This window comes from Macrotis lagotis, chromosome 2 (genome assembly GCF_037893015.1).
Source record: "Macrotis lagotis isolate mMagLag1 chromosome 2, bilby.v1.9.chrom.fasta, whole genome shotgun sequence".
Taxonomy (NCBI): Eukaryota; Metazoa; Chordata; class Mammalia; order Peramelemorphia; family Peramelidae; genus Macrotis; species Macrotis lagotis.
The window spans coordinates 139,318,941-139,331,269 of record NC_133659.1 but is presented as its reverse complement, the minus strand read 5'-3'; the positions used below and the strand labels follow the sequence as shown (position 1 = coordinate 139,331,269).

The 12,329-nt window shown below is 36.2% G+C and overlaps 1 protein-coding gene and 1 pseudogene across 1 annotated transcript in view; both read left to right on the top strand.

Annotated features, from left to right (window-relative positions):
* Positions 1-12,329, top strand: part of WDR64 (WD repeat domain 64) — a 189,447-nt gene that overhangs the window by 121,154 nt on the left and 55,964 nt on the right. Inside the window, exon 13 of the mRNA XM_074220912.1 lies at positions 10,639-10,769. Within this exon, the coding sequence (XP_074077013.1) occupies positions 10,639-10,769 (131 nt within the window). The remainder of the gene's footprint in view (positions 1-10,638; positions 10,770-12,329) is intronic.
* LOC141513255 (alpha-enolase pseudogene) lies at positions 3,292-4,899 on the top strand (annotated as a pseudogene).

Below are 12,329 nucleotides of genomic sequence, written 5' to 3'. Positions count from 1 at the left end.
GTAGATCCTTATCCTATTTGCAACTTTTTATGGAATGAGCCTCATTTAGGATATTTTTAGGATCATAGGGACAATAAAGGTAGAAGAAAACATAGAGACTATGAGTACAAACACCTTAATTTACAGATAAGGAAAGTGAGATTCAGGGAGGTAGTGCATTACTGAAAGAGGTCACATAGATAACTTAAAAGTAACAGTGACTGAATTCAATCTCATATCTTCTGACTCCAGAGCCAGTACATTTTCCTAATATATCACACTGTCTATGCTCTTAAACTTGACACTCTTTGCTTTAATCCCTGAAAAATCAAAATGATTAAAGAGAAAACAGAGTCATCCTATAAGTGAATGGATAAGTGGAAAGAATAGAGAATGCTTTATTTCTTGTAGAGTCATCACTCTTGGAGAAGAAAGTTAAATTACTCAACTACAATCACAGTTTTCTGGTAACCAAACGAGGCTAGTGATTGCTACAAATCTTTTGAGTCCCTGAATGAAAAACATAAAAAATATAATGACATTTTCCCCATACAAAAATAATCTTTGATTCCTTATTACATTTATGATTGCTTCAATGTGTGTATCCACACTACTGATTCAGGTAACTTCTCCAGCTTTCTCGTTCTGATTAATGCTTGTTCACAGGGTCACCATGGCTTGTCCAGGGTCACTATGGTTGATTCCAAGCCCAATGGGAATCCCTGCCCCCTAGAACTGAAAAGATCAACTGAAAAGGTCAATGAAACAGAAACAAAAACAAAACCCCAATCCTGTTTTTTAAAGTCATAAGATAAAGGGGAGGAGGAAAAAGTAGCCCTTCTCCTAAGTCAATTCGTAGCAAATGGGACACATGATCTGGATATGGGCAAGTTTTTTCCCCCCAATTGATATCTTATTTTATCCAAAATATTCCTACTCGCAAGAAGTACGCATTTTGATGGGGACATATACAGTATTATATAAATTTAACAAATGCAAATACTTACAAATATTAAATACAATATAGTTTGAGAAAAAAACATATACAAAGCAGTTAAATACAATGTAATTTTGGAAATCCAGTTGTGGATATCAGGAAGGACTTAATTCAGAAGATGGTCCTTGAACTGCACCTGGAAAGAAGCAAGTACATTTCAGACACAAGCAATTGCCAGTGTAAGGGACTGAGCTGGCTTGAACTGCTGCATGTAAGAAGAGAGAGAAGGTCCATTTGGTTGGATCTGTGAGTGCAGGGGGGTTATTGCTGTCCATTGAGTTTGGAAAGTTTGGGCAGAGCCAGATTAAATAGAGCTTTTAAAACCACAAACAAGAGTTTATAGATTATCCTAAGTGTAATAGAAAGGTCCTGAAATTGGCTGAGTAGGAAACTCACATAATCACTCTGCTAGCAATATGATAGGCTGCAATTATTAGAGACTCAAGACTCAATAGGAGATTTTTGCAATAATCTAAGTGAGAAAATGATGAGGATCTGACAAAGCTCTGTGAGTAGACAAAACTGACATCCAAGAAAGGTTGTGAAAGGTAGAAACTGCAAGATTGGGAAACTACTTCAGTAGACAAACTTCAGAAGAGTGAGCAATTCAGGATATAATGCCAAGATTGTGACTCTGGAATCCTGAACAAAATGGGGTCTTCAACACCTTATTTGTTTGGTACATGGTCTATAACTGTTGCCAAAATATATTTGATCTTTGTTCTAAGGAGTTTGAGTCCATGAGCTGTTTCTCCAGGGTGTTCCTCCATAAGGACTTTAGGACAGTAGAGACATTGCTTATGCAACTTTTTAAATTTTTTTTCTTTTTTTTAATTTTAGAAAAGTTTTATTTATTTTGAGTTTTACAATGTTTCCCTCAATCTTGCTTCCCTACCCCCCATCCCCCAAGGGAAGACAGTTTTCTAGTCTTTACATCAGTCCTATAGTATGGATTGCTCTAAGCTGAATGTGATGAGAGAGAAATCTTTTCCTTAAGGAAGAAATATATAATATGAGATACAGCAGAATTATATAAGACAACATTTTTTTAAAATTAAAAGTAATAGTCTTTGGTTTTTGTTCAAACTCCGCAATTCTTTCTCAGGATACAGATGGCATTCTCCATCACAGACACCCCAAAATTATACCTGCTTGCTACCCTGTTGGTATGAACAAATCCATTAAGGTTGATCATCACTCCCATGTTACTGTTAGGGTTTATAATGTTTTCTGGTTCTGTTCATCTTGCTCAGCATCACTTCATGCAAATTCTCCCAGGCTTCTCTGAATTCCCATCCCTCCTGGTTTGTATTAGAACAATAGTGTTCCATCACATACATATATCACAGTATGTTAAGACATTCCCCAGTTGATGAACTTTCCCTCAGTTTCCATTTCTTTGCCATCACAGAGTTGCTATGAACATTTTTGTACAGGTGATGTTTTTACCCTTTTTTAATAATCTCTTTAGGGTATAGACCCAGTAGTGGTATTTCTGGATCAAATGGTATGCACATTTTTAATGTCCTTTGGGCATAATTCCAAATTACTCTCCAGAAAGATTTGATGAGTTCACAGCTCCACTAACAATGTATGAGTGTCCCAGATTTCCCACATCCTTTCCCACATTGATCATTGTCCTTTCTAGTCATATTGGCCAATCTGAGGAGTGAGAGGTGGTACCTCAGAGATGTTTAATTTGAATTTCTCTAATAATTAGTGATTTAGGGTAATTTTTTCATATGATTATGGATTGCTTTGATTTCCTAATCTGTAAATTGCCTTTGCATATCCTTTGACCATTTGTCTATTGGGGATTAGCTTGTCTTTTTTTTTTAAATTTGACTCAATTCTCTGGATATTTTAGAGATGAGTCCCTTCTCAGAAACACTATAGAACTATCTCCCTGATGAATATAGATGCAAAAATCTTAAATAAAAGCTTAGCGAAATGACTACAACAATTTTATTGCTAGGATAATACATTATGACCAAGTAGGATTTATCCAGGAATGCAGGGTTGGTTCAATATTAGGAAAATTGTCAGTATAATTAATTATATCAATAATAAACCTATCATAAATCATATGATTATATCAATAGATGCTGAAGAAGCTTTTGACAAAATACAGCACCCATTCCTACTAAAAACACTAGAGAGTGTAGGAATAAATGGACTGTTTCTTAGAATAATAAGCAGTATCTATTTGAAAACATCAACAACCATTATATGCAATGGGGATAAGCTTGAGGCATTCCCAGTAAGATCAGGGGTGAAACAAGGATGCCTATTATCACCACTACTATTCAATATTATATTAGAAATGTTAGCTTCAGCATTAAGAGAAGAAAAAGAAATTGAAAGAATTAGAATAGTGAAGGAAGATAACAAAACTCTCACTCTTTGCAAGGGACTTGATGGTATACTTAGAAAATCCCAAAAAATAATCTTAAAAAAACTACTAGAAATAATTAGCAACTATGCCTCTGCCTCTCTCCTCTGAATTCCATGGAGCCAGCCCCATCCAGAAATTCAACATGTTGATTTTGAAGATCATTGCAAGAGAGATCTTTGACTCTTGTGGAAACCCCACTGTTGAAGTTGATCTCTACACTTCAAAAGGTCTCTTCAGAGCTGCTGTGCCCAGTGGGGCTTCTACTGGCATCCATGAAGCCCTGGAGCTCCGAGACAATGATAAGACCCACTATATGGGGAAAGGTGTCTCAAAAGTGGTTGAGCACATCAATAAAACTATTGCCCCAATCCTGATTAGCAAGAAACTGAATGTTGTGGAGCAGGAGAAGATTGACAAATTGATGAGAGATATGGATGGTTCTGAGAATAAATCTAAATTTGGAGCAAATGCCATTTTGAAAGTGTCTCTAGCTGTTTGTAAGGCTGGGGCTGCTGAGAAAGGCATCCCCTTGTTCTGCCATATTGCTGATCTTGCAGGCAATGAAGAAGTCATACTGCCAGTTCCAGCCTTCAATGTGATCAATGGTGGCTCCAATGCTGGTAACAAGCTAGCAATGCAAGAGTTCGTGATCCTCCCTGTTGGAGCATCAAACTTCAAGGAGGCCATGAGCATTGGAACTGAGGCCTACCACAACCTGAAGAATGTGATTAAGAAGAAATATGGACAGGATGCCACCAATGTAGGAGATGAAGGTGGCTTTGCTCCTAACATCCTGGAGAATAAAGAAGCTCTGGAGCTGCTGAAGGAAGTGATTGGCAAGGCTGGCTATACTGACAAGGTTGTAATTGGCATGTTGCTGCCTCTGAATTCTTCCAGTCTTGAAAATATGACTTGGACTTCAAGTCTCCTGATGATCCCAGCAGGTACAACTCACCTGCTGAGCTTGGGGACCTTTACAAGAGCTTTATCTGGGACTATCCAGTGGTATCTCTTGAAGATGCCTTTGACCAGGATGATTGGGCAGCTTGGAAGAATTTTACTGAAACTGCAGGCATCCAAGTTGTAGGGGATGATTTCACAGTGACCAATCCCAAGCACATTGAAAAGGCTGTGAATGAGGAAGCTTGCAATTGCCTCCTGCTCAAAGTGAACCAGATTGGCTCTGTGACCAAATCTCTCCAGGCGTGCAAACTGGCCCAGTCCAATGGGTGGGGAATAATGGTTTCCCATCGTTCTGGAGAGACTGAAGATACCTTCATTGCAGACCTGGTGGTGGGTCTCTGCACTGGGCAGATCAAGACTGGGGCCCCCTGCCAATCTGAGCATTTGGCCAAGTATAACCAAATTCTCAGAATGGAGGAAGAACTGGGCAACAAGGCTAAATTCGCTGGAAGGAACTTCAGAAATCCTCGGGCCAAGTAAGCTCCATGACCACGAAGCCTCAGAGCTAGTAGGCTACAGTCACCTCTGTAGAAGTCCTCCAAAGATTGGGCAGCACCAAGTAGTAGACCAGTTTTGTTTTGGGGATGGGGGGCTCTGCTACTTAACTCCACCCCTCTTTCTTCCACCTTTCTGTGTTCTCACTGCTTCTTTCAAACTGTCTTATCAGAGATAGTACCTGATCATTTGGTCCTTTTTTTGAAAGACCTCGTCTTGTGACTGGGCTAGAATGAACTGTTCTCACCCCCACCCCCAGTGTTGATGTGCAGAGTCATATACTTGTGATGCAGGCCCCCAACAAGCCCATAGGCCAGATCCTTTAGTGGCTTCTATGTCTAGAATAAAAGTATTCAGTAATCAAAAAAAAAAAATAAAATAAAAAAAGAAATAATTAGCAACTATAGCAAAGTCACAGGATAAAATAAACCCTCATAAATCCTCAACATTTCTATATATATGACTAGCAAGATACAGCAGAAAGAGCTAGAAAGAGAAACCCCATTCAAATTAACTTCAGCCAATATAAAATACTTGGGAGTCTATTTGCCAAGGCAGACTCAGAAACTTTTTGAAAATGATTACAAAACCTTTCTCACACAAATAAAATCAAACTTAAATAACTGGGCAAATATCAACTGCTCATGGATAGGCCAAGAAAATATAATAAAAATGACAATTCTACCAAAATCAAACTATTTGTTTTGTGTCCTACCAATCAAAATTTCAAACAATTTCAATGAGTTAGAAAAAAATTGTGAGTAGTTTCATATGGAGAAATAAAAAGTTGAGAATCTTTAGGGATTTAATGAAAAACAGTGTAAAAGAAGGTGCTTAGGGGTGGCTAGGTGACGCAGTGGATAAAGCACTGGCCCTGGAGTCAGGAGTACCTAGGTTCAAATCCCGTCTCAGACACTTAATAATTACCTAGCTGTGTGGCCTTGGGCAAGTCACTTAACCCCATTTGCCTTGCAAAAAACCTAAAAAAAAAAGGTGCTTAGCCTTACCAGATCTAAAATTACATTATAAAGCATCAGTCATTAAAATCATCTGGTATTGGCTAAGAAAGAGAGTGGTGGATCAGTGGGATCAACTAGATACAGTAGCAGGAAATGATTATTATAGTAATCTGCTATTTGATAAACCCAAAGAGTCCAGATATTGGGATAAAAACTCTCTCTTTGTTAAAAACTGTTGGGAAAATTGGAAGTTAGTATGGAAGAAACTTGGATTTAGAGCAACACCTCACACCCTATACCAAGATAAGATCAAAATGGATACAGGATCTAGACATAAAAAACAATATTATAAGCATACTAGAAGATCAAGGAGTAGTTTACCTGTCAGATCTATGGAAAAGGAGCAGTCTATGTCCAAGGAAGAGATGGAGAACATCATTAAAAACAAACTAGATAATTTTGATTACATGAATTACATTGATTACAGACAATACCATTGTAACCAAGATAAAAAGAAATGTAGTAAATTGGGAAACAATTTTTACGACTAGTATTTCTGACAAAGGGCAAGTTTTAAAGATATGGATTTTTATGACAGTGTATTCAATTGAAAGAGAGGCTTCTGTCACCCACATGGAAGGATGTATGTCTTCTCACAGAATCTGAGTACTTTCCATGTTAGTCATCTGAGAATGTGCAGGAAAACCTCCATTTTAATGTCAAACCAAACTGGAACCAGTCTCTAACCTGGAAATGGCCAGAGTCAAACAGAGTAGGTTAGAGACAGGAAAGCCAGGGATCAAATAGAAGTGAAATCAATTTCAGATGGAAGAAAATTATGTTTGCAAGCCGAAGTCCTCCTGAAAAGAAGGGCTTAATGCTGTTGGGACTGGGGCCATTTATTTACATGAAAGGGGATGGACCACAACACAGTCATTCTTGAGTTCTCATGGTTACCCTCTTTTGGGACAATGAAGGTATTCATTCAATTTTTCAAGTCTTAAGGGTCATTGAGCCAGAGTTAGTATAAGGGAAAAGAGTGCAGTTTGGTATGCTTGGCAGTCACAGGGATTGTGAGCATGTCAAGAAATGTGATAGATGACTTTGGGCTGTAGCACATTGGCTCTCAGATCCCTGGGAAATAGTGGGTCATAAATCCCTCTGTGAATGACTTTGACACTTTGCCAGAGGGTGAGATATCTCATCCAGAGTGCAAATGATTCTAGTTATGCCAAGCTCAGGGCATAACTTGCTGAGCCTTGGCTCTGGGAAACAAGCTCTGGGAAACAAGGTATCTTCAAATATTTTGAAAATACTTTATTGAAAATTCCTTATACTATTAAAATCTCAGGCATGGTTAGGATAGACTTCCTAGAATCATTTACCTCATTTCCTTACCTTCATCTTTTCTTCTAATTTATTTGCTTTCAATCATAGTTTTAATCAATCAATAATGTTACTATACAGAATAAAGTGATTCCAAAAATACTAGCTAGTTCTTTGTTTTGTCAAATTTTGGGGGTCAATTTTTTAATTTGATGTCATTTGGACCTAGTCATGTTTAATACCTTTCAAGCTCTATTCTTTAAAAGAATGTTCATTATGTATAAGGGAGATTCATTATACACCTTCAGGTTCTTTCATTTTTTAAAATACTCAAACATAATTTCCATTATAATTTTACTTCCCTCTTTGCATATTTTGTCTTAGAAATCACTTTGTATCAAGTGATATTAGCATTAGCTTGGAGGAACTTTCCAGATTCTTCATAGAATTTCTCTCTTTAATCTTCTGTGAAACAGATTGACACCAAAGTTTAATGAATTTAAATATCTTCATGGTGGCTTATTCACTTCAGCTCATCAAAAGAATAATTTAAAACCCGATGATCAACTTTTTCATTAAATTATATTTCTGTTGTCTATGGGCTCATGATTAAATGAACTATAACATTTTTTGATCCATATCTACCAAGGGAATCTATATACCATCATTCTATTTATTGATAATTTCTTTGTGTCTTCTGGTCAAAAAGATATTAAAGGATAGTATACACACACACACACACACACACACACACACACATATATATATATATATATATATATATATATGTATATATATGATTTAATTACTTCCACAGTGTACCAATTTTCTGGCTCTGGCCAAAGATCATAGAGTGCCAACAATTAAATTATATGGTTTTTAATGGTCTACAAATTATGTGATACTAAGCATCCTCTGCCCCTTTTAACTCAGTTCCATCACCAGCATGATAGAAGCAGAAGACTAAGGGTCATCTTGTATCCCTGTCAGATGAATAAGTAATTGTGGTCAAAATATTTATCACCAGTAAGACTTTTGGTGGTGAACATCATCATCCTTACCATAGCAAAAAGAATTTTTTTTCCAGGCCAATGTGCTTTTCTTATATGCATAGCTTATAACTCAGCTTGTATAGCCTCTGAGAACTTATTTCCATGCAACAGTGAGAACTTGGAATAGACAACTCTGAAAAGTAAGTACTTGGGAAAAATAGAAACAAAAATACTTTATAATTGACCCTCAAATGATGTGGAGTTTGAAAGTAGTTCTAAGACTTTTCAAAAGTTTTGAAAAAAGAGAAATGGATTTGAATATACTCAAGAAAGCTATTCTTGTAGATATATCCAACTAAACATTGCCTAAGAAATGTGCAAAAGCCAGAAGGAGGCACCTGGTGAGGTTAATTAAACCTGAGGCACTATTCATTCTAAAAAATGAGATTTTTAATTGAACTCATTTAATTCTTTCAACCTTAGCTTAAAATGATTCTATTACACTCAAAACTTTAATATTTTAAGATTTCCATACTAAAATTCTGCTATGGATGCAGGGAGACCAGTTCAAAGGAACCAAGCACAGACAAAAAAGTTATGATATAGGGGAACAAAAGTTTTTTTAGTCACTATTGCAACAAGACTAAAAATTTTACCTCACCTAGATAATAATTGGTAGCATAGATTCCTTACATATTAATAAAAATTGTACTAGTACTCTAGATTCTATACATATGTATCTGCTAAATTGTTTTTCTTTGAATTGAACACAACATGTACTTTAGCCCTACATTTCAAATTTCACTCTTTGCAAATGTATTTTGCTTGTCAATTGAAATTATTTTGAAATTAATAGTTTCTATAAATATGTCACAAAATATGATCTAATAAATTGAATGAAAGAAAAAACTGAAAAGATTCATGTAATAATTCTATTTCATTTAACCTCTCTAATAATTCAGCATTAAAAATGCTAAGATTTCAATTCCATGGACTTGATTCATGTAAGAATTTTAGGATACAATAAAAGACAAAGGAAGAAGATAAATAGCCAAAAATATGAGGGTATAGTTGGTACGCAGTTTCCTAGGTAATTTAAAAGACTATATTTCCATAAGGGAAAAAAAATGTTCTGGCAAATTACTAAAATATACAGAGGCTCTTCCAGAATTTCCAAAGAAGCTGAAATATTTTATTGATCATTAGAAGGGAAAAAATTTTAAACCTTAGTCATTTTTATTCATGATGTGACATTTGTATACTACACATTATTTACATGGTACAATTACAATGATTAAAGAAAAAATGCTTACAAAAGTCACTTAGTAAAAAAATGTCAGTTTTCTTTCTTTTTCCAAGTTACTTGATAATTTTTCTTAAACTTCAAAAAGTAAACCTGTTTTCATATAATAATAATAATAAGAAGAAGAATATATTTATATAGAACTTTACCATTATAAGCATTTTACATAATATCAGTGGATCCTCATAATGAATCAGTGAGGTAGAAAGTATAATGGTTCTATTCCTCATTTTACAGATAAAAGAACTCTGAGGATCATTAAGATTAAATGACATATTAAAGTTCCCCCAGCTGATGCAGAGGTGGGAGTCAGACTTTGAAAGTCCTGGACTATTTTTGTTACAACATGCTATTTCTCCTCCTTATTGATAACATAAAAAGTAGTTCTATAAATTTCTTAAACAAAACATACAGGAAGAAATTTGAAAGAAAAGTTTTTCAATGCAAGAAATACTGGGTTACAAAGGGCAAAAAAATTACGCATATCCTATTTTTTCCTATGCATACCCTTTGATCCAGAAATACCACTACTAGTCTGCACCCAAAGGAATCATAAAAAGATGAAAAGACCCACATATACAAAAACATTTACAGCAGCCCTTTTTGTGGTGGCAAAGAATTGGAAACTGAGGGAATATTCCATCAATTGGGGAATGGCTGAATAAGCTGTTATTTATGATTGTAATGGAGTACTATTATTCTGTAAGAAATCATGAACAGGCAGACTACAGAAATACCTGGAAAGACTTGCATGAACAGATGCTAAATGAAGTGAACAGGATAGCACTGTATACCTTTACGGTAGTATTGGTCAAGTATGAGGGCAGTTCAGTGATCAAGGAAGATCCTAAAAGACTTGTGATAGAAAATGTCATCCACATCCAGAGAAATAACTATGTAGTCTGAATACAGACCAAAGTATGCAATTTTCATTTTGTAAAACTCATTTTATGTTTTTTTTCTTTCTCATGTTTTACTCCTTTAGTTCTGATTCTTCTTTCACAACTTGACTAATATGGAAATATGTTAAACATGAATGTGACATAGATTACATGGGAAGGAGGAAGGAAGAGAGGGAGGTGGAAAAATGTGAAAGCTTACAAAGAGATGAATGTTGAAAACTATCTTTGAATGTAACTAGAAAAAATGGCATTCAAAAAAATACCCCCAAGGAAATGCTGGTTAGAAACATTTCTATAACTAATTCTTTATCCCTATAATGATCTCAGAATCCTGGAGTCAGTTCAGAAATAACATGCTTTGATGTGCTGATAATGGAAGGCTACAACTTGATCGCCGTTGCAACTGTAAATGGCATCATCATCCTATGGAATTTTGTAATGAGCACAGTCAAAGAACTGTAAGTAATACTTCTGATGGTTTGAGTTTTTTGTTTTTATTTGTTTGTTTGTTTGTTTTGTGTAATGAGTATACTTCTAAAGAACTCAAAGAACACACTGTGTTCCAAGCAGTGGGGAAAAAAAGAGAGGCTTCTCAGCAGAAGTCACATTCATGAGTGGAATGTGATCAAAATTGTTTTTGTTTTTAAATCACAAATGGTATGGATAAAGTGAACTTGCAGAATTTGTTTAATAGATACCATGGAACTTGACTTGAAACAGAGAGAGATGATAGGTCTAGATAGGGATCTCAGTTGTCACCTTTTCCAACCTCTTCTGGGGTCTAGATAGGTTAAATGATTTGCCCAAAGTTGTACAGGAAAATATTTAACCAATTGATCTAGGCCAACACAAATATATAAATTTTCCCTTACCCTTGATCTAGGCCAATTGGTTAAAATAGACACCTCCACACTTTTTCTGATTACCCATGAAGAATTCTCACAGAAAGGAGCTCCTGTTCTAGGTTGAAGTAGATTCAACTTTAATCCTGAGGGCAACTTCATTCCAAAAAGAAAAGTCAGACTTTTCTCAGATTCTTTCACTCATTTAGCCTACTCTCTGGAGTTGTAGGGAAAGGTATGGTCAATATCTAGTTTTGTTTTTTCCTTGGGGGGGGGATGTACTTACTAAAAATTGGTGATGGGAGCTGGATCAGTAGTGGCTTAATTAAAAGTCTATCCTGGAGATTTAAAAGAAAAAAGTTCTTGTTCTCAAGGACTTCACAGTATAATGGAGGAACTCATAATCTAACCTCATCTTTCTAAAGTTTATGAAAATCATCTCACCTGGTGCTTTGACAAATTTAGAATTTTAAACCCCTGACTTTCCTTGGTCCACTCTGCTAGACCCCCTGGGAAGAAAATGAGCACTGCTACTCCTTCCATAGTACCACCTCTAGAAAGTAGGATTCTATCTTGGGATTTAGTCACTGCTATTTATCCCTGTTTTTTCAGCCCTGGGCTTCCTTCTCCAGGCAGTGACACTTGTTCTACTGGTGTACAAGCTATTGGAAAAGTAACATACATGGCACCTACCAGACCCAACAGTGAAGGTCAGGAGGGTACCTGGGTTCCAACTGTCCCTCCCCTAAGCTGAAGCTTCATCCTGAGGAATGGCTCATCTGAGCTCACATTATATATACCTCAGCTCACAATTCTGGCATACATATCTGCCTGGCATTGCACAGCATCCACTAACTTTTCAGTCCCTGCAACAAGCATCTGGAGTAATGCTGAGGCTCTTGGACAGTAGATGCTTATGAAGAATGGTCAGAAGGGAGTAGCTTTGGGATGAAGCTTCCCTTAGACTGGACCTGGGTCTACTTCAGTCATGATCAGGATCTCTGTTTCTGGGAGGGCTCTTCATGAGTCACAGACAGTACACATATTGGGGGAGCATAATTTTAAAAAAGTTGTTGACCATAATAATTTTCACTGCATCACCAAGTCAGCTAGTGACTTTCACTCATCAAATTGGACCTGGATGCTGCTTATTTTCTTTATCATGACTCACTTCTG